Raw genomic sequence first — 20,852 nt, 5'->3', positions numbered from 1 at the left:
TTAAATACCAGGAACCTCAAAAATGGAAGAAGGCAGGCTTCACTCAAGCCTGAGAGGCCCTGATGTGTGTGTCCCAGAGGGAAGGTCCAGGGAAGCAGCACACACTAAAGAGTTATCCCAGGGCAGAGGAGCTGTAGGGGGCTAGGAGCACCGTCCTTTCGGTGGAAACTCCTGGCGGGGCTAGATCCCAGCTCCTCTGGAAGAGTTCTAGCAACTTTTGTGCCAGCGGTCCCCAGTGCTCTCCTCATAGCAGTAAGAGTGAGCCAGGCTGAGGAGGCGACAGGCCCAGACTGGCAGAGGAGTGTAAGAGGCCGCACAACCTGCCCGCCTGCAGCTCTGGGGCCAGGCGCCCTGCTTCATGTTCTGTCACCAGAGCCAGAATCCACGTCCAGCGCCAGACTCCCCACCTGTGCCCCGCAAGAACGGCCCAGCGAACCCTGTGTAGGAGAGGCGCCGAGGATTGCAGAGGCTCTGCTAAGGGCCCCGCTGGGCGGAATGCGCGCGCTCCCTCCCATGGGAAAGACAGATGTGGGGCTAATGAAAGGGAGGCCGAGAGGCGCGGGGACGGCCGGGGAGACGGGGGCGTGGCGGGGAGAGGAAAGCTCCCGGAGAAAGCCGACCGGACCACCGCGGGCGAGGCCTGCAGCGGAGTCCGGAGGAGGAAGGCGCTAGGGACTGGGGCAGGGCCAGGGCGGGACGGGGGTGGGGGGTGTGGGGGATACCACAGGCCGTTGGACCCGAGGGTCCTGAGCTGAAACTCAACACCCGCCTTCGGAAGGATCGTCCCTCTTTCTCCTCCGCCCCTTGCCTTCCCCTCCCCTTTCCCCTCCCTCCTTTCTCTTAATCCCCAGGACTGAGCCCCGCGCGGGAGAGGAGAGGGCCTGAGGGGAGGAGAAAGGAACAGCACTGAGAGGGGCCAGGAGCCCAGGAAGGGGAGGGAAGGGCAGCCGCCGGCCAGGGGTGAGCCTGCGGGCCACGCGCGACCCCCGGAGCCCTCGCAGCCCTCTCAGTGTCCCCACCCCCAGCCCAGGCGAGTCCACAGGACCCGGGCCCCTGCTCCTCCTTCGCCTTCTCTTTGCTCCTTCTTTTGCTTTGTGGCCTTTCTTTCCCTTCCCAGAGACACCTGGGAGCTGCCCCCAAGCTCTGGGGCGCCCCGCGGGGCCCTGCCAAGGGTGCGTGTGAGAAGGGGCGGCGAAGCCGGCGCCGGGTGCCAGGGGCCGAGGGTGGGAGCGGGAGCTCGTGGCCCTGCGCCGTGGAGCCGAGGACTGGAAGGGGGCTGGGCCCCTCCGCCGCCTGGGCGCAGGCCGCGCGTCGGGAAGGCCGTCCTGCCTGTTCCAGGGGTGCCTGCGTGCTGGTTGCTGCTGCCCGGGGCGAGGCGCCGTGGCGGCGACCTCAGATCCCCGGGCGCGCTGAGTGAATGCGCGCGTGAAAACCGCCGCGCCGCCGGGGGTGCGAGTGTCTGGGCAGAGGCGGCCACTCCAGCGACCCAGCCCCACGGCCACGCTCTCGGGGGCCTTTGGCTCCAGGCAACTTGGGACAAGCGTCTCAGTTCTCGCTCTCCCTCCCTCCCAGCGGGGTCGCCGCAGACCCCAGCCCTGGGAGCACCGCTCTGCAGCGCGGCCGGCGGGTGGAGAGGGTTGGCCCCTAAACTCGCTCGTCCAGCCCAACCGCCCCGGCGGCTTCTCCCAGCCCTCGAGGCTCTCCTGAGCGGCCTGGAGAAGCGTCGAGCGCAGCCCAGCGCCCGCCTGCTCACCCGCCCCGCTCCCGGAAGGGAATTTTCGGCTCCTGCGAGCCCGGGGCGCCCCCGCGGCCTAGGGCGCGCAGCTCCCGGGGCCTGGCCGAGCCGGTGGCGCCCGGGAGGCCGCGGGGACAGCACGCAGCGCGCGCCCTTGGATGCCGTCCCGCAGCGACGCCCCGGCCCACCCCGCTCCTCCTCCTGCCTGGCTAGCCTGCCTCTCATTTGGGAAGTTTTGTGGGTTTTCTTTCTCCTCCTCCAACCTTGGCGGAGGCCACGACTCAGGCGCCACAGCTGGGGGCTAGAGGCCGCGGACCATGGTGCGGGGCAGCCACCGCTGAAGTCAGCAAAACCGAGCCTGGCCTGAGGCAGGCTGCGCGTGAGGCCAAAGCCATGGCCATTGCCACGTCGGTGAGTCCACCAGGGAATGGAGGCTGCCGGGGAGAGACCTCCACGGCCTGCCCTGCGCTCCTATCACTTTATTTCTGCCCTCTCTTTGTCTCTCTCCTTCGTCCCTTTCTTCTCCAGGAGGCTGTGTCCCCCTCCTCTCACTTTTGTTTCCCTTCTCCCTCTCACTCCTCATCCCCTGCTCCTCTTGGCTCTGGGCTTGCCCCTCTTCCCCGCCCCCTCCCCATTCTCCTTTTTCTTCCTAGAGGCTGGGCCTGAATGGAGGGGAGGGGGCAAGCGTAGCCCGAGTCCTATCTGCTCCTTTTGGGCGGGAACAGATGGCCACTGGTGGTTGGCAGGGGCTTATGATTGGGAGGCAAGTAAAAGGTTTGGAGGGGACTGAAAGGACCTAGTGGCTCACGGAAAACGAGAGGCTGAAGGACCCAAGAAGGCCCATCTCGAGACAAGGGATAGAGAAAAGAGGGAGATAGAGCAAAGAAGGGAGATCAGGCAAGGAGAAAGAGAAGACAGAGAGAGGGAGGAGGGGAGGTGATGTCAGCCAGCCTCAGGCCACTTTCCAGGGATCGGGACAAAGGGAGGAGACAGCTGGCATGATGGGACAGTGGGAGGAGGCCTCCCAGAGAGCACAGAGGCTCTCTGCCACCCACATTAGGCTGGCCATTCCCTCACCAGTCAGCTAGGCCGCTGGGGGATAAAGCAGGAGTGGTCACACCCATCATCAATCAGTCCATCAACAACTCTGTCCCATAACGGCAGGGCCCAGAGGCTTAGCTCCATTGGACGGAACTCAGTCCTAACACCGGGAGGAGCGCTCTACAGCCCCACCTCTGCTTTCTGTTCTACAGTCTATGCAGTCTGAATCCAGGCAGCTTTGTTCCCCTTCCACCCTCTTCTAGGTCCTACCTAAGATTCCCAGGGAAGCGAGGCCATCACCTGCTTTCTGTTCCCTTCTCAGTGGGGACTCTTGGAGAGAGACTGGAAAGAGAAGCACAGAGCCACCCAATGTCCTCCCATGCCCTTTGAGGACAGGTTCAAGTTTGGTTCTTTCTCAGACCAAACTCCATTTTTTTTTTTTTTTTTTTTTTTTTTTGAGACAAGGTCTCACCCTGTCACCCAGGCTGGAGTGCAGTGGCACAATCACGGCTCACTGCAGCCTCGACCTCCTGGGCTCAGGTGATCCACCTACCTCAGCCTCTTGAGTAGCTGGGACTACAAGCACGCACCACCACATCGGCCTTTTGTATTTTTTGTAGAGGCGGGGTTTTGCCATGTTGCCCAGGCTGGTCTCAAACTCCTGGGCTCAAACAATCCATCTGCCTCAGCCTTCTAAAGTGCTGAGATTACAGGCATGAGCCACCGCACCTGGCCCCAAATTCCTTTTAGTTCCTCAATCTGTAACGATGGCCAGGAAACCCCAGCTCAGAGTGCGGAAGGAGGCCCTCTGGAGATAGAGTACCTCTGGGAGTACTCTGGCATAGAGATACTAGTTCAGAAGCCAGCTGGTCAGCTTTGTAGTCCCAAGAAGGTAGATTTTTCTTTTTGGGGTCAGGGGCATTTATGCTAATCAAACTCACAGGATTCTAATAACAGCTATTATTTATTGAGCATTTACTGCACCTGGCCCTGTGCTACGCTTTATCATAGTTTATGCATTATCTCATGCAACTCTCACAACTACCTTGTGAAGGTAGTATCATTATTATCTGAAAATGGATATGCGCATATGGAATTCTACAAAGGAGGAAATTGAGACTCAGAAAAGTTAAACAATCTGCCCAAAGGAACCTGGCTAGAAAGGGACAGACCGCCAAGCAGTGGGTCGCAACGGTAATCCCAGCTATTTAGGAGGCTGAACGCAGGCATTCGAGGTTACAGTGAGTTATGATTGTGCCACTGCACTCCAGTCTGGACCACAGATCAAGAGCTGGTCTCTAAAGAAATACTTTAAATAAAATTTTAAAAGAAAGAGACACAGCCAAGACTCAACCCCAGGTCTGCCTCTAGAACTGTGCTTTTAATGCCCTGGCTAGATCCAAAAGACTGATTTATAGTTTACAACTAAAAAGAAAAGTGCAGCACTAACCGGGAATTTGTGTCATCTGGTTAGCACGTTTCTTTGTGTGGGACAATATCCTTTAGAAACCAAAATATAATCAGAAACTCGTTTGATGAGTTGGGAATCAGGCAAGAAGAGGGGTCAATTTGTTGTTAAAATCACCCAGCCATGAGGGGCCAGACAACCTCACCACCAGAGGGAAACATCAGCCAAGAGGAACATGCACTCCTGCTGACTCTAGCAAGGCATCCTTCTCCCTAGAATCTGGTGGCAGCCTGCCTGAGATCTTTAACTTGAGATTGTTTTTGCTGAATTGGTCAGTCCATCTGGCTACCTGGCTAGTAATGCCTAACTAGCTGCTCTCCAACACTACATGTAAGTCACCACTGCCTGGGATCCTACCAGCAAGCATCATCATTTAGCAGTCAAAACTGAAGCTGAATGTAATTGTATGTTTTGAGTGGTTTTAGCTTGATTCTACCAAAAGACATCATGGAGCAAGAGCACTGCGAAGGGTTATAGCAAAGGGAAATTGGGTATAAGAAGGCTTTCCTGTGCGCTCGACTTGCTTTTGAGTTAGGGACCCTCTCAGCCACTGTTACTACTCTTTCTTTTAAGTAGATTCCTACATTTGTAATTGTGGAGAAGCAGTAGCGCCAGTGATTGAGAGCACAGGCTCTGGGATCAAGCAGCTTAGGTTTCAGATTATGCTCCACCAGCTGAGCCAGCGATATGGCATCAGACAAAGTACTAACCTCCCTCTTCCAGTTTTCTTTCCAAAATGGGGTAATGAAGGTTCCTCCCTCGTGAGGTTGTTGTGAGAATTAAATGAGATGAGTTGATTAATGCAAAGATTTGCACAGTGTCCGGAAATGTTGTTTGCACTTGGTACCTGTGACTTATTACCTGAGCCTGTGGCCCTTGATGGAAAAAGCTTCTAAGCCCCCACCAGACAGGACTGGAAACAGGATGATACATGTTTCCTTTTGGTTGGCCTGCCAACCCCCTTCACACACACACAAAGACACACTCTGTCCTGCAATGGAAGGGCCCATTGCTAAATGGTGATGCCTGCTGGTAGGATCCCAGGCCGTGGTGACACACACACAAGAATACACACTTTTCTCCATGGTAACCTCAGCCTCTTCTGGTAGATCCTTATTTGCTAAGACTGAGAGCAAAACAATTGCTTTGTTTCTGTTTTCCTTCTTATTATGCCTGGGCACACTGTCTGGACTAGGCCTCTCCCAGTCTCTCAGAATGAGAGGTCTCTGCGGCTGCTTAATCTAACCTTTTGCTAGTGAGGGATAATGACTTGGGAACAGAGAGAAGGTAAAGGAGATTCTATGAGAGACTGTAGCAGGGCTTCATATGTTTTGGAAGAAATTCATTCAACATGTGTAATGACCAATTCCAGGTCAGGCCTTATTGCAAGGACTAGAAATATAGCAGTTCCTATGTTCATAGGGTTCACAGTATAAGGGAAGAAATTGATACAAAAAAAGCAAATAGACAAATAGTATAAAGTATGAGGACGGAAACAATAGGTGGAGACAAACAGAGAATGGGGCGGGGAGAAGAGTAAAGAATCGGCCTCTCTGAGGAGAGTTGGTCTAGTTGAAGGAAATGAAAGGAAGAAGGAGAATGCAAGTGGTGAAGCTGGAGAGAAGCTAGGGCCCAGGCAGAAAGCTGCATCCAGAGTTCAGGTTTTTAGCTTGAGGGAAATGCGGAGCTCCGAAGGGTTTTCAGCAGGGGTGACATGACCTGAAAGGGGTCTGAAGACCCTTCTCCCCACTCCCACCTCCCCCACCAGGCCCAGCTGGCCCGGGCACTGTATGACAACACCGCTGAGTCCCCCCAGGAGCTGTCCTTCCGCCGAGGGGATGTCCTACGGGTCCTGCAGAGAGAGGGCGCTGGTGGACTGGACGGCTGGTGCCTCTGCTCCCTACACGGCCAGCAGGGCATTGTGCCCGCCAACAGGGTGAAGCTCTTGCCTGCTGGCCCAGCACCCAAACCCAGCCTCTCTCCTGCGTCCCCAGCCCAGCCTGACTCACCATATCCAGCCCCAGATCACAGCAATGAGGACCAGGAGGTGAGAGTGGGAGCCTCCCCAACCCCAAGCCAGAAGAGCCCCATTCCTCCCTGACTAGCCCCACCCAGGGCCTGCAGCAGGTGGGCAGGAAGAGCCCTGAGGCCACAGCTCTTCACTGCTCTGCGCTGGACGAAACCTGTCTACCAACCTTTCTGAGCTGTGGGCCTCTCGGTACAGGGAGAGTTAGAAGGTCTCTAAGCTCCTCGCACTCAGACATTGTCTGATCACTGCCCCCTCCGTTCCTCCTGACCCCCCATCTATTTGATCCCTCAGGTGTATGTGGTGCCGCCCCCAGCTCGGCCCTGTCCAACCTCAGGACCTCCAGCTGGACCTTGCCCACCCTCTCCTGACCCCATCTACAAGATCCCCAGAGCTAGTGGGACCCAGCTGGCTGCTCCCAGAGATGTCTTGGAGGTGAGGGCTAGAGGTCCCTGTGTATGTTGGGTGGGAGACAAATGGTCCCAAGGGAGGGTTCATTGCTGAGCTGACAGATGACTGACCACTCCTCTCTGCAGGTCTACGATGTGCCCCCCACCGCCCTCCGGGTGCCCTCCAGTAGCCCCTATGACTGCCCTGCCTCCTTTTCCCACCCTCTGACCCGGGTTGCCCCGCAGACCCCTGGAGAGGATAATGCTCCCTATGATGTGCCCCTGACCCCAAAGCCACCTGCAGAGCTGGAACCAGATCTGGAGTGGGAAGGAGGCCGGGAGCCGGGGCCCCCCATCTATGCTGCCCCCTCCAACCTGAAACGAGCATCAGCCTTACTCAATTTGTATGAAGCACCGGAGGAACTGCTGGCAGATGGGGAGGGCGGGGGCACTGATGAGGGGATCTACGATGTGCCTCTGCTGGGGCCAGAGGCTCCCCCTTCTCCAGAGCCCCCTGGAGCCTTGGCCTCCCAAGACCAGGACACCCTGGCCCAGCTTCTGGCCAGAAGCCCCCCACCCCCACACAGGCCCCGGCTCCCCTCAGCTGAGAGCCTGTCCCGCCGCCCTCTGCCTGCCCTGCCTGTCCCTGAGGCCCCCAGCCCCTCCCCAGTGCCCTCTCCTGCCCCAGGCCGGAAGGGCAGCATCCAGGACCGGCCTCTGCCCCCACCCCCACCCCGCCTGCCTGGCTATGGAGGCCCCAAGGTCGAGGGGGATCCAGAGGGCAGGGAGAGGGAGGATGACCCAGCAGGACACCACAATGAGTACGAGGGCATTCCGATGGCTGAGGAGTATGACTATGTCCACCTGAAGGTGAGCGCCCCTTGGCAGCCCCACCAGGAGGGACCCCAGGGGGACCAAGGGGAGGAGTGTGGAGACCTAGGGCACAGAGGCAGAGCCTCCCTGCCTCCCTTCTGTCCCCCCTCCCTCTCCCCTGGCCCTCTACCCTGCAGCCTGGGACCCCAGTACTTGGCCACAACACTTGTACCAGTGCCACACTGTTCCTCCTAGACCCAGCCTGGGGCCACCAGAGCTCTCTGGAGTCAAGGGACTACACCTCTGATAACAGGAGTGTCCTTGGGAAGGAAGGGGGTCCGGGAAGGGAGAGAAAGTCCACAGAGGCCACCCTGTCCTGCTCCCCCACCCCAGCACTGAGACCTGATCCCCTCCTGCAGGGCATGGACAAAGCTCAGGGATCTAGGCCCCCGGATCAGGCCTGCACAGGGGATCCTGAACTGCCCGAGAGGGGGATGCCGGCGCCGCAGGTGACCTTGGCGGGAATGGTGCTAGAGAAGGGGGCCGGGGAGGGAGGAACGGGGACTTGGGAGAAGAACTGAGCCATCAACCGTGGAAGGAAATAGGTTAGGATGGAGTGAGAGTTCACAGGAACCAGGGACAGAGCGGAGGCAAGTTAGAAATCTACAGGAAGGAACTGGACCTTGGAAGAGGATGTTAGGAATTCAGAAAGAGGGGAAAGAATGTGTTGGAGAGGAGTCAGAAAATCAAGCAGCCAAGAGAGCAGAAAGTTTCTGAGTTGTGGGGTCAGAGCTGGGCCTGGGGACTTCGGAGCCTCCTTCCAACTGTGAATTCCTGGGCTCCTAAGAGACCTGGCTTCTAATCCCAGCTCCACTACTGAGAGGCCAGGAGCTTTGAAGCCGTCAGTTAATCTCTCCAGGCCTCAGAAAGTGAGGTGGTTTCCTCAACCCTGCGTAGAATGGTCGCAACACAATAGCTACCATTTATCAGGTATTTACCAAGTGCCAGACCCTGTGCTAGGCACACTGCATGTGTTAGTATTAATCATAGCCACAGTTAATACGCATCTGGTGCTCACAGTGTGAAATGCACTGTGCTAAGCCCTTTCTCTGTATTATCTCAATTGATCTTCACTGCAGCCTCATGAGGTACATACCAGAACTGCACTATCTAGTACAGTAGCCACGAGCTACATATGGCTATTGAGCACTCAAGATATGGCTAGTTCAAATTGAAATATGCTGCAAATATAAAATGGACCCTGGATTTTGCAGACTCAGTATGGGAAAAGTCTCAATAATTTTCATGTTGATTATATGTTGAAATTATAACATTTTTATATTTGGAGTTAGATAAAATATATTAGGGTTTTTTTTTTTTTACCACTTTTAATGTGGCTACTAACACATCTAAAATTTCACATGTGGTTCACATTATGTTTGTATTGGACAGTGCAGTCCTAGACTCCCTGTTTTAGAGTTAAGGAAACCAAGTTCAAAGCCTTGTCTGAAATCAAGTTTGAGGTTGTTTGAATCCAGATCTATCCGATATCAAGTGTGGGCACTTCACTGCTGCTCTCTGTAGAATCTAAACTTTCCAATGGGTAGAGGTAAGAGCTAAAAGGATTGCCCTTGGGAAGAAAGGGAGGAAGGAGAAAAGAAGTGAGGGAGGAAATGGCACTGATGAGAATGTTCTCTCTGACCACTCCTCTTGCCCTTCAGGAGGCCCTGTCCCCAGGGGAGCCACTGGTTCTGTCCACCGGAGATCTACAGCTCCTGCACTTCTACGCTGGGCAATGCCAGAGCCACTACTCAGCCCTGCAGGCAGCTGTGGCAGCCCTGATGTCCAGTACCCAGGCTAATCAGCCCCCGCGCCTTTTCGTGCCCCACAGCAAGAGGGTGGTGGTGGCTGCTCATCGCCTGGTGTTTGTTGGGGACACCCTGGGCCGGCTGGCAGCCTCTGCCCCTCTGAGAGCACAGGTCAGGGCTGCAGGTACAGCACTGGGCCAGGCATTGCGAGCCACTGTGCTGGCTGTCAAGGGAGCTGCCCTGGGCTACCCATCCAGCCCTGCCATCCAAGAGATGGTGCAGTGTGTAACAGAACTGGCAGGGCAGGCCCTGCGATTCACTACCCTGCTCACTAGCCTGGCTCCCTGAAGGTCCTTTGGCACAGCTCTGCTCCTCCCCTGCCTGCCAAAGCCCCCCTTTAGGCCTTGGGTGGCTGGAGGGCTTTGTTAAGGGACTAGGAGAAGTGGGGGTATCTTTCCCCTTTCCTGCCCTTTCTGCTCATCTCAACCTCTCACAGAGGTGTCTTCTCCCCCAACCTACTTTTTGTACAAGCCATTTTGTATAAATTATTTATATTTAATATTATTCCCTGCTTTGTCAGGAGCAGGTACTAGGCTCTGGGGCAGTGAGGAACTGGACCCTTCTCTCCTCGGCCTAGGGTGGAGGTCACTGCACTGCCACCGACCTCGGAAGGCTGGCCGTGAAAAGTCAGGTGGCAGAAACCTGGGGCCACATAGAGCTTCTCTCTTTTCCTGTTTCTTGGCTCTAGAAGATCAGTGCTGCACTGTTAGCTGAGAGTGCGGGCAAGACATAAACTGTCCAGAGTTTGAAGGTTCTCAGAAAGACCAGTGGGCTTCTCCCCACAGAAGGCGGAGAGAGCTGGGGCTCAGACATGGGTGTGCACCTCAATAAACTCTGCTGTCTGCCTCCCTGACTCTGCTTCTTGGGAGCATGGTGAGCAGCCCTGGTGCTCAGCAGCCATACCTATGGGACACACACTATGAAAAGGATGCCTTTAGGGGTTTGGGGGAGATTTTACTCCTTTCTTCAGCAACTATTCACTGGACAAGTTCTCTGCTCCCATGATGCGCCAGGCACAGTTCTGCAAGTGTATTGTGAATGTATTGTTCTAGTGGGATACACAAATAAGTCAGTTAAAATACATAAATAAAAACATAAACCTGCCATAGATTTGACATTTGCTGGTGATGGAAGTCGGCAGGATGATGTGAAGAAACTAAGTAGATGAGGGGAGAGGCCAGTGAAGGAGACTTTAGACAGGGTGGTTGGGAGGTGAGATCTGAAACGAAACCCAGAGGAGGAGAGTCTGAGGACTAGTGTTCCCAGAGGGCAGATGCCGATGACTAACCTGAGGGCCTTCCTCCAAGACTTCATTGTCATATGATGTCATTAGAGAGGTGTCAATGTGGAGAGAAGCTGACCACATAAGGGCCTTGAAATGTGCCATCCTGGAGAGGCCACCCCAACTAAAGGCCCAGCCTCAGCTTTGCACCACAGGATAGCTCTGGCCAACTGGAGACTGCTGCTGGCCAGTCTAGGCACCCTCTTCCTTAGCTGACACCAAGAGGGTATAGGCCCTTTCACTCAGCTTCCAGGTAGATCATCTCAGTATGACCTGCTCATCATCCTTCTGGACAAACCATGTTCTGGAGGATCCGCGGTGGCAGATGAATGCAATGTGTTGAAAGGTCAGTCTTCAGGACTTTGGTGAAATTGATGAGACTATGGCTTAGATAGATCACGCTAGCCATTTACCACAAGGGAAAACATCCAAGCTACAAATCAATTGCTTCAGTTCTGCTTTCCCAAGATACTACCATGGCATGATGACTGGATTGGGGGCATAATCATAGTCTGTTGACACCCCTGCACATTTGCCTCCTCCCCTTTAGGTTCCTTTCTCATCTCACTCTCAAAGAAAAATGCACTGTCAGATTCTGGGGCTAACAAAATTCACCCCTATGTGTTGAAGTCCATCGTCCATCATCTTCCAAACAGAATTTCAAGAGATTAGCCTGGAGTTAGAGGTTTCAATTCAAGTCTCTGATCTGCCATGTACTTGTGTATCCATGGGTAAATCATGCCAGTCCCTCTGAAGTCCTGGTTTTATCTTCAATATTAGCATGATCATAATGGTCTTACTGGGTTATTATGAGGACCTAACAAGAAAATGCATGTGAACAGCCCCACAAGGTATAAATTAAGTGATTGTTATTCCAGGAGAGACACAAGGATGCAGACAATAAATCCCCAAGGAATATTGGCTATTCAGCACCATAGTAAAACCTGAAGAGATGCTGAAATGAGTTGAGAGAGGGGAAGTGGTAGGAGGCTGCTTGATGCATTAGCAAAGAAAGGTTTCGGAGGGATGCAGTGACTCGCACCTGTAATCCCAGCACTTTGGGAAGCTGAGGCCAGAGTACGGCTTGAACTCAGGAGTATGAGGCCAGCCTGGGCCACACAGTGAGACCCTGTCTCAACAAAACATCAAAAAATTAGCCAAGTGTGGTGGCACATGCATGTAGTCCCAGCTATTCAGGAGGCTGAGGTAGGAGGATTGCTTGAGCTGGGGAGGTGGAGACCACAGTGAGCTATGATCAAGCCACTGCACTCCAGCCTGGGTAAGACAGTGAGTGAGACCCTGTCTGAAGAAAAGAGTTTCCCATATGTGGAAAATTTCTGAACAGAGACAAGTTAAAGGTGTGGTTCAGTGGAGAGAAGGGGAACAATTTCCCAGCTTACAATGATAGAACACTGCTTTCTAGCCCTTACCTAGGATTACAGGATAAAGTACCTATCAGGTAACAAACCTCTTAGACATGTGTGTCTCTACCTTTAATGTATAATACCTATGCCTGGAGATCTGGTTAAAATACAGATTATGATTTAAGGGTCTGGGTGAGGCTTGGATTCTGCATTTCTAACAAGCTCCCAGGTATGCTGCTGGTCCATGAACCACACTTTGAGTAGCAATAATAGAGGTTAGGGAAGACTCCTGTGTAGCAAAGATGTTTGAGCTGAGAGCTGAAGGATGAGAAAAATGTGACTAAGAAGCTTTTTAGGTGCAGGAACCAGCTTGTTCAAAGGCCTCGTGGCACTGGGAAAACAAGAAGAAGGTCTGTGGCTGGAATGCAGAGAGTTTGGGGAAAGAAGTGAGACGGAACTACAGACAGCATGTGACCAGGCATATAGAACCATGTATGAGGTATCTAGATTTTTAATATTCACCTTGACAGTGAGGAGACACCACTGAAGGCTGGTTAGCAGGAAAGATACATGATCAGATCTGTATTTTGAAAAGATCATTCTATCTGACTATAAATGACATATGGGTGGCAAGGAGGTGTAAACGAAGCGGATGCAGAACACCAGTTAGGAATTAGGGGACTAAAGTGGTCTTTGCAACAGGTAGCTTGACTAATAGGGGTAGAGATGGAGAGATGTGGGATATCTGAGAATATATAGGAAGTAAAATGGGCAGAATTTTGTAAAGGATTCAAAATGGATAAGGAAGAGAAAGCTCTAAGGGCTGTTGCCTGAGCATTTGGCCTCAATGCGATGTTGAGGGTGCCATTCGCTGCAGAAAAAAAGCAGTGGAAGACAACCAAGTTATGGGGGAAAAGCAAAAATTTGGTCTTGAACATATTGAGTTTGAGGTCCCTGTGAGTCATCCAAGGTGAAGGTCAAATAAGAGGTGGCTTCATGGGTCTGGAGCTCAGAACAGAGGTGGAAGCTGGAGATGTCAGTCTGGGCATCAGGTTTGTATTGTTTGTATGGGTGGTGATTGAAGCTGTGGGCAGAGGTAAGATCCCAAGATGGAGACAGTGTGAGGTGAGAGGAGGGCCTAGGACTAAGTCTGTGAGGATTCCAGACACTGAACGATGGTGTCTAAATGATACAGACAGGAATGGCCCTAGAAGCCAGCACCACCAGCCTCATCACTACCAATACAGACCCCTCCTGCAGTTGCGTCACCCCGCTGGACTTCAATCATTGCCTCAAGAACCGGGACGATAATGGCCTGCCCATGCTCAGCACCAATGCCATGAGCTGGAAGACGATTTCTGCAATGGAGAAAAGGGGAGCAGGAGAGACTCGGCAGCAAAGGAAGAGAGTGTTTAGAGGAAGAGAGGGTCAACAGTGCCAAATGCTGTTGAGAAATGGAGATTTAAACAGGATGGGAGTGATGAAACCCAAGAAAGTGGTCTCCTTGTAGAGGACTGAAGCTAGGGCTGATACAGAGCTAAGCCAGGCTTCCATATGCATAAATTGTACTGCAATAGCCAGTTTACATGTCTGTCTCCCTGGAGTAAAGGTCTCCAAAGTGGAACTTGTCCACCCTATTATCCTTAAAGTCTAGTGCAAGTCCTGGAACGTAGTGGACACTTAAATTTTACTGATTAGTGAATGGGTGAATGAATGAATGAGTGATGGCAAATGATTGGAAGCAGAGGAAGAATCTCTGGCATCTACCTGGACTAGCTACTATCCTTCAGCTTTTTTTCCTTTTTACCGCAATGGCCCGCAGATCCAGGAAAGAGACGGCAGAGCCCCCTTCCTCTCCCTCCCCTGGGCCCTGGCCCCCCTTCCTCTCTCTGACGAAGAGTCTGGACCGAAGGTTCTGCTGACGTGGGAAGGGGAGGAGAGTCTAGAGGAAGGGGAGGGGAAAGCAGCGCAGAGATCGCAGAGACCAAGGAGGCGCCCGCGGCTGCAGAGCTGCAGAGCGGGATCTCTTCGGGCTCTCTGTGTCCGGGCAGCCGGCGCGCAACTGGGCCAGAGGACAGCGCATCCTTTCGGCGCGGGCCGGCAGGGCCCCTGCGGTCGGCAAGCTGGCTCCCCGGGTGGCCACCGGGACCCCCGAGCCCAATGGCGGGGGCGGCGGCAAAATCGACAACACTGTAGAGATCACCCCCACCTCCAACGGAGTAAGTGCCCGAGCCCCAGGTGGCGACGCCATCCTCTCCCCGCACCCCCGCCCCCGCGGAGCGCCTGGCATTTTCCTCCTGCGCATCCCCCGCCCCTGACTGCCTTCCTAGCCCTCGCTCCCACCCGCCCCCTGCCCTTGCTCTGCGGTTTCCTCCGCTTCACCCTTCTCCTGCCACCCCCTGCCCCCCAACAGCAGGTCGGGACCCTCGGAGATGCGGTGCCCACGGAGCAGCTGCAGGGTGAGCGGGAGCGCGAGCGGGAGGGGGAGGGAGACGCGGGCGGCGACGGACTGGGCAGCAGCCTGTCGCTGGCCGTGCCCCCAGGCCCCCTCAGCTTTGAGGCGCTGCTCGCCCAGGTGGGGGCGCTGGGCGGCGGCCAGCAGCTGCAGCTCGGCCTCTGCTGCCTGCCGGTGCTCTTCGTGGCTCTGGGCATGGCCTCGGACCCCATCTTCACGCTGGCGCCCCCGCTGCATTGCCACTACGGGGCCTTCCCCCCTAATGCCTCTGGCTGGGAACAGCCTCCCAATGCCAGCGGCGTCAGCGTCGCCAGCGCTGCCCTAGCAGCCAGCGCCGCCAGCCGTGTCGCCACCAGTACCGACCCCTCGTGCAGCGGCTTCGCCCCGCCGGACTTCAACCATTGCCTCAAGGATTGGGACTATAATGGCCTTCCTGTGCTCACCACCAACGCCATCGGCCAGGTGAGGCGGCCAGGCGGGCCGCGGGTCTGGGGGCGGGCAGAGAGGGGCGAGGGCGGGGCCTCACGCCCGCTGCACCCTTCTCACATCCCCAGTGGGATCTGGTGTGTGACCTGGGCTGGCAGGTGATCCTGGAGCAGATCCTCTTCATCTTGGGCTTTGCCTCCGGCTACCTGTTCCTGGGTTACCCCGCAGACAGGTGAGGGCTGTCGTGGGGGCAGGGCTGGTAGAAAGGAGGGGGTGCTAGGGAAGCTAGCCCAAGCAGCGGGCGTTTACAAGAGGTCGAAGACGATTCGCTGGACTCTGCAGTCTTCTCTGGACTTCTATTCAATGGTCTATCCATGTCTCAACTTCACTCCCCATCAAGAAATACACCTTCCCTACCTCTTCCGTGCAAGAGAATGACTCGACCTCTATGGACTATTAGTCCCATTCCCACTAATTAGTGGCCCCCTATCCTTGAATCAATGGCCTCATCTCCAAAGAGAATAGTCTCATCCCCACTAACAGACCACATGGACTGTTAGCTCCATCTCAGTGACCTCATTCCTGAAGATCAATATGTTAATTCCTAAACACCAACAGCTCCATTCCCACTGATCAGTTGTTCAACTTCACAAATTACTCCATTTCTGACCAGTGGCCCCTCCCCTACAAGTCAATAACTATCTCCAAAGAAAATATCCTCAGACCCAATAACCCACAGTCCCATGCCTGCCACCAAATGACCCAACCCTCTGTAGGTGAATAGCCCATAGATTAAAAGTCACATCCTCATGGATCCTCAGGGCTTTGAGATCCTCTCACCAAAATCCCCGTTTCCATGAGTCAGTAGCTTCACCTCCAGAGATCAACAGCCCAATCCCAGCAACCAATAACTCTTCCCACAGATCAAAAATCTCATCTCTGATTCTGGTCACCATCACCACTGACCAGATACTCTCACTGCACTAAACTTCCGATTAGACTCAGCCTCGTTGATCCACAGTTCCATCTAAGTGGATTAATAACTCAACTTCTATGGATCAAAGCCATCCCAACATTCAATATTCCAGTTCCTTAAAATCAATACCCATCCTCACTGCCCAATAGTCACACACCTCTGTGGGCCAATGATCCGAAACCCACAGGTCAATAGCCCATCCCTATGCATCAGTGGCCTCATTACCACAGACCAGTAGCCTCGTTCCTATGGAACAATGGTTTCATCCCCAAAGATCAATAATTTGGTCTCCTAAAATCTGCAGCCTTCAGCACATTAACCAATAAGCCCATCCTCATGGAAAAATGCCCCACCCCATTAGATCAATAGCCTAACTCCCAGGGATTGGTGCCCCCTTTCCAATGACCAGAGGCTCCCTATCTTCATCTCCATAGATCAATGGTCTTATCTGAAAAGATCAATAGCCCAGCCTCCAAGAATCAGTAACCATGTCTTCACTAACTCATAGTTAGTGACCATCATCACTTACCAATAGTCTCATCTCCCCTGGTCTGTGACCTTATCCTTACTGATTATTCCCATGGATTAATAGATTTATCCCACTGATCAATAGTCCTACCCTATGGATTAATAGACCCATGTCCATGTCCCCACTGACCTTTCTTTTTTCTTTCTTTTTTCTTCTTTTTTCTTTCTTTTTGAGATGGAATCTCGCTCTGTTGCCCAGGCTGGAGTGTAGTGGCACAATCTCAGCTCACTGCAACCTCTGCCTCCCAGGTTCAAGCGATTCTCCTGCCTCAGCCTCCCGAGTAGCTGAGACTACAGGCATGCACCATCACACCCGGCTAATTTTTGTATTTTTAGTAGGGATGGAGTTTCACCATATTTGTCAGGCTGGTCTTGAACTCCTGACCTTTTGATCTGCCCACCTTGGCCTCCCAAAGTGCGGGGATTATAGGCGTGAGCCACCGCGCCTAGCCTGACCATTCTTAATGTGTTAATAGACCAATGTTCCACCTCCATGGAACAATGGTCTCATCTCCAAAAATCAATTACTCAGTCCCCTAATATTATTAGCTTTACCTTCACTGACCAGTAGTATCCCCATGAACAAGTGGCCAATGGCCTCCCCTCCACAGGTTAATAGTTCCAACTCTGTATATCAATGAACCCCCCTCTCACATCTCCTCTGAACAGTCTGAGCAAGACAAGATCCAGGCCCACTGACCATTAGCTCTATTCCTAAGGATGAATGGTTCCAAATCCCCTAAGCAATATCCCATCCCCTCTGTTGAGTGATCTCACATCCATTGACAAGTGCCCTAATCTCTGACCAACAGCCCAAGAGTCAATGTTCCCACCTCTTACAGAACCACAACCACACCCCAGTGCCCAGTAGCCAGGCATCACCCATCCATGGTCCCCATCTCTTCCCATCTTCTCAAGCCTCTGTCCAACTCTTGCTCCCAGAACTTCATTCTCATACCTCTAGCTCTGAAGTGTGCAGCTGGGTCTTACCCAGCAACTTCCCCACCACCAGAGAGTCTGGGTGACCAGAGGCCCTTCCCACTTTCTAGGTTTGGCCGTCGTGGGATTGTGTTGCTGACCTTGGGGCTGGTGGGCCCCTGTGGAGTGGGAGGGGCTGCTGCAGGCTCCTCCACAGGCGTCATGGCCCTCCGATTCCTCCTGGGCTTTCTGCTTGCCGGTGTTGACCTGGGTGTCTACCTGATGCGTAAGTGGCACCCTCCCAGAATTCCCTCCCTTGGGTCTCATGCCTACCTGCCTGCATCCCCAGGCCATCCTCACTGCCCCCTAGGCCACATTTCAGCTGCCTAGAATCTCAGCTATCTTCCTGCCCAGGCCCTTGAAGAATCCAGGGCTCTTGCTTCTCTCTACACCTATCTCCCCCTCCCGACAATCTTTAAAGTCTTTGCCCTGGACTTACTGCTGCCAGGGAATAAGGTGCTATTCCCCTGACAGCAGTAAGTCCAGGGACAAGGATTGTCCCTAGCTGTGCGACCTTGGACAAGGGTTGATGTGAAGGTCAAATAAGAGGCCTGATGGGAAAGGGCCTATAAATTGGAAATATTGAACACTCACCCGGGACTCTGGCCCTAGAGCCCTCCTAGGTTTGAGCAGGAGAGGAGAGAGGGCTGAACAATCTCCCCAATCCTTGCCACCCAGAGGTTAGCAAGGGAGGCAATGGTTGCAGCCTCCACTCTGCATCTGACCTCGCTCTCTGTCCTCCTCCCTCCCTCTCTCCTCTTCTCTCTTATGCCTTCTTCCTCCCTGGCCTCCCTCTCCTCTCTCCACCCCTGCTGTATCTCCAGGCCTGGAGCTGTGCGACCCAACCCAGAGGCTTCGGGTGGCCCTGGCAGGGGAGTTGGTGGGGGTGGGAGGGCACTTCCTGTTCCTGGGCCTGGCCCTTGTCTCTAAGGATTGGCGATTCCTGCAGCGAATGATCACCGCTCCCTGCATCCTCTTCCTGTTTTATGGGTCAGTATTACCCTTCACCTGTCATCTGGCAATTCCCGTCTCTGCCTCCAAATTAGCCCTAGCCCGGAGACCCCTCCTCTTTTCCAACTACCCCTGGTCCAGGCCTACCCCAGCCCCAGTCCCTCAGTGGTGAGCATTTCCCACCCCTAGATCAGGAGAAGGGAGGCCTCACAGTATACCCCTTCCACCCTGCCCCCAGCTGGCCTGGTTTGTTCCTGGAGTCCGCACGGTGGCTGATAGTGAAGCGGCAGATCGAGGAGGCTCAGTCTGTGCTGAGGATCCTGGCTGAGCGAAACCGGCCCCATGGGCAGATGCTGGGGGAGGAGGCCCAGGAGGCCCTGCAGGGTAAGAGATAGGGGTCCCTGTGAGTGTTGCCTCACTTGCACACATGATGGTGCCCTCTGCATGGTTGTAGCTGTGCCACCTTCTCCCAGGGTCCCCACCACCCATGTGGGAGGATCCTGGGTCTCAGAGTTTTCTTCTGACAGCTCCTCTCTCTCTCCCAAAGACCTGGAGAATACCTGCCCTCTCCCTGCAACGTCCTCCTTTTCCTTCGCTTCCCTCCTCAACTACCGCAACATCTGGAAAAATCTGCTTATCCTGGGCTTCACCAAGTGAGCCTGGGTGTCTGGGCTGAGGGCCAGGCCAGTAGCTGGAATGGGGGCTGGCTGGGTGGGAAGGCCCGAGGACCCCTGCAGAGGACCATCAGCACTGTGGAAGGCTGCGGGCGGGGATTCAGACTCTGTTCTTTGCTTCCCCACCCCTTCTCACAGCTTCATTGCCCACGCCATTCGCCACTGCTACCAGCCTGTGGGAGGAGGAGGGAGCCCATCGGACTTCTACCTGTGCTCTCTGCTGGCCAGCGGCACTGCAGCCCTGGCCTGTGTCTTCCTGGGGGTCACCGTGGACCGATTTGGCCGCCGGGGCATCCTTCTTCTCTCCATGACCCTTACCGGCATTGCTTCCCTGGTCCTGCTGGGCCTATGGGATTGTGAGCATCCTACCTTCCCCACAGTGTGGGCTCAACAAGGGAACCCCAACAGAGGTGCTTCAGACAGGCTCAGCCATTTCTTCTGGCACAGGCCTCCCAAGACAAGCCCCAGACCCTGCCCAGCTCTTCCACCAGCCTCCACCTGGCCCCACAGCCCCATCTGCTCTCCCAGTCAATTACTGAATGCCCAGAGCCTGCCCAGCTAGAGCCATGGGAACAGAGAGCCAAGGGGATGACACCCGGGACTAGGCCAGCCTTGGCCTCCCCACCTCCATTCATATCATCCCTCTTGCTTCTGCAGATCTGAACGAGGCTGCCATCACCACTTTCTCTGTCCTTGGGCTCTTCTCCTCCCAAGCTGCTGCCATCCTCAGCACCCTCCTTGCTGCTGAGGTCATCCCCACCACTGTCCGGTGAGAGCAGGGGTGCCCCCAGGGGCAGAGCCAGGCTCCTCCGCCTCCCACTCCCCCACTCCACCCCTGAGGACAGGGCCTGCGGGCTGGAGGAGGGGGGCTGCGGGAGAAGGGCCGGGCAAGGCCACGGCTGTGGGCTGAGCTCCTCCTCCGTCTCCCCCAGGGGCCGTGGCCTGGGCCTGATCATGGCTCTAGGGGCGCTTGGAGGGCTGAGCGGCCCGGCCCAGCGCCTCCACATGGGCCATGGAGCCTTCCTGCAGCACGTGGTGCTGGCGGCCTGCGCCCTCCTCTGCATTCTCAGCATTATGCTGCTGCCAGAGACCAAGCGCAAGCTCCTGCCCGAGGTGCTCCGGGACGGGGAGCTGTGTCGCCGGCCTTCCCTGCTGCGGCAGCCACCCCCTACCCGCTGTGACCACGTCCCGCTGCTTGCCACCCCCAACCCTGCCCTCTGAGCGGCCTCTGAGTACCCTGGCGGGAGGCTGGCCCACACAGAAAGGTGGCAAGAAGATCGAGAAGACTGAGTAGGGAAGGCAGGGCTGCCCAGAAGGCTCAGAGGCACCTCACGCCAGCCATCGCGGAGAGCTCAGAGGGCCGTCCCCACCCTGCCTCCTCCCTGCTGCTTTGCATTCACCTCTTTGGCCAGAGTCAGGGGACAGGGAGAGAGCTCCACACTGTAACCACTGGGTCTGGGCTCCATCCTGCGCCCAAAGACATCTACCCAGACCTCATTATTTCTTGCTCTATCATTCTGTTTCAATAAAGACATTTGGAATAAACGAACATATCATAGCCTGGACTTCCCTCCCTTCTGTTTGTCCTTCTATCTCTTGGGGGAAGGTTTTTCTCAGTGGAATGCACACCAATAACAATCTCCCCTCTCTCTGCCTGTGCCCTGCCCCGAGTGGTGACTTACAGACAACTGTCACCACTTACTGACTGCTTGCACTGCTGCCAGAACTGGGCTAAGCACTTGACACACTTCGTATCATTTAATTTTTACAGCATTGCAAGGTAGGTGTTTGGATCAATTAGGGGTTTTTATTGTTGTTGTTGTTGTAAGCAATAAAAACTGGCTCTAATGAACTTAAACAAAAAGAGAATTATTAGAT

At 54.7% G+C, this 20,852-nt stretch overlaps 2 protein-coding genes across 8 annotated transcripts; both read left to right on the top strand.

The window, feature by feature from the left end:
- Positions 1 to 738: 738 nt before the first annotated feature.
- EFS (embryonal Fyn-associated substrate) lies at positions 739 to 13,894 on the top strand. Of its 6 annotated transcripts, none has more exons than XM_032179983.2 (7): positions 739 to 2,146; positions 6,013 to 6,291; positions 6,565 to 6,705; positions 6,807 to 7,529; positions 7,892 to 7,981; positions 9,194 to 9,464; positions 10,029 to 12,856. In XM_032179983.2, exons 1-7 carry the CDS (start codon positions 2,129 to 2,131, stop codon positions 10,052 to 10,054), a joined length of 1,548 nt encoding a protein of 515 aa, XP_032035874.1. In that variant the 5' UTR covers positions 739 to 2,128; the 3' UTR covers positions 10,055 to 12,856. The 6 variants fall into 6 exon arrangements, 5 of the variants coding, with proteins under 5 accessions (XP_032035874.1, XP_032035873.1, XP_058285204.1 ...); XR_009210168.1 differs by adding an exon at positions 13,809 to 13,894 and having other exon boundaries at positions 1,111 to 2,146; positions 9,194 to 10,968; XM_032179981.2 differs by having other exon boundaries at positions 1,111 to 2,146; positions 9,194 to 12,856.
- Positions 13,895 to 13,962: 68 nt separating this feature from the next.
- SLC22A17 (solute carrier family 22 member 17) lies at positions 13,963 to 20,532 on the top strand. 2 transcript variants are annotated; one of them, XM_032179986.2, is made up of 10 exons: positions 13,963 to 14,205; positions 14,400 to 14,903; positions 14,996 to 15,099; positions 17,421 to 17,575; positions 18,174 to 18,339; positions 18,539 to 18,684; positions 18,848 to 18,953; positions 19,113 to 19,330; positions 19,632 to 19,743; positions 19,907 to 20,532. In XM_032179986.2, exons 2-10 carry the CDS (start codon positions 14,637 to 14,639, stop codon positions 20,193 to 20,195), a joined length of 1,563 nt encoding a protein of 520 aa, XP_032035877.1. In that variant the 5' UTR covers positions 13,963 to 14,205; positions 14,400 to 14,636; the 3' UTR covers positions 20,196 to 20,532. The 2 variants fall into 2 exon arrangements, with proteins under 2 accessions (XP_032035877.1, XP_032035876.1); XM_032179985.2 differs by having other exon boundaries at positions 19,113 to 19,384.
- Positions 20,533 to 20,852: the final 320 nt, after the last annotated feature.

Source organism: Hylobates moloch, unplaced genomic scaffold, assembly GCF_009828535.3.
Source record: "Hylobates moloch isolate HMO894 unplaced genomic scaffold, HMol_V3 SCAFFOLD_16, whole genome shotgun sequence".
Classification (NCBI taxonomy): domain Eukaryota; kingdom Metazoa; phylum Chordata; class Mammalia; order Primates; family Hylobatidae; genus Hylobates; species Hylobates moloch.
The sequence above is the reverse complement of the archived record's forward strand: the minus strand, read 5'-3'. Positions and strand labels throughout refer to the sequence as shown.

What these genes read in the sequence shown, in the direction of transcription:
- EFS (XM_032179981.2), top strand. An exon ending in ACAGCAATGAGGACCAGGAG is followed by an intron (nt 6,292 to 6,564) that starts GTGAGAGTGGGA and finishes TTGATCCCTCAG; the next exon opens with GTGTATGTGGTGCCGCCCCC. An exon ending in GGGGGATGCCGGCGCCGCAG is followed by an intron (nt 7,982 to 9,193) that starts GTGACCTTGGCG and finishes CTTGCCCTTCAG; the next exon opens with GAGGCCCTGTCCCCAGGGGA.
- SLC22A17 (XM_032179985.2), top strand. Translation starts at nt 14,637, where the DNA reads ATGGCCTCGGACCCCATCTTCACGCTGGCGCCCCCGCTGCATTGCCAC. An exon ending in CTTATCCTGGGCTTCACCAA is followed by an intron (nt 18,954 to 19,112) that starts GTGAGCCTGGGT and finishes CCCTTCTCACAG; the next exon opens with CTTCATTGCCCACGCCATTC. An exon ending in GTCATCCCCACCACTGTCCG is followed by an intron (nt 19,744 to 19,906) that starts GTGAGAGCAGGG and finishes CGTCTCCCCCAG; the next exon opens with GGGCCGTGGCCTGGGCCTGA.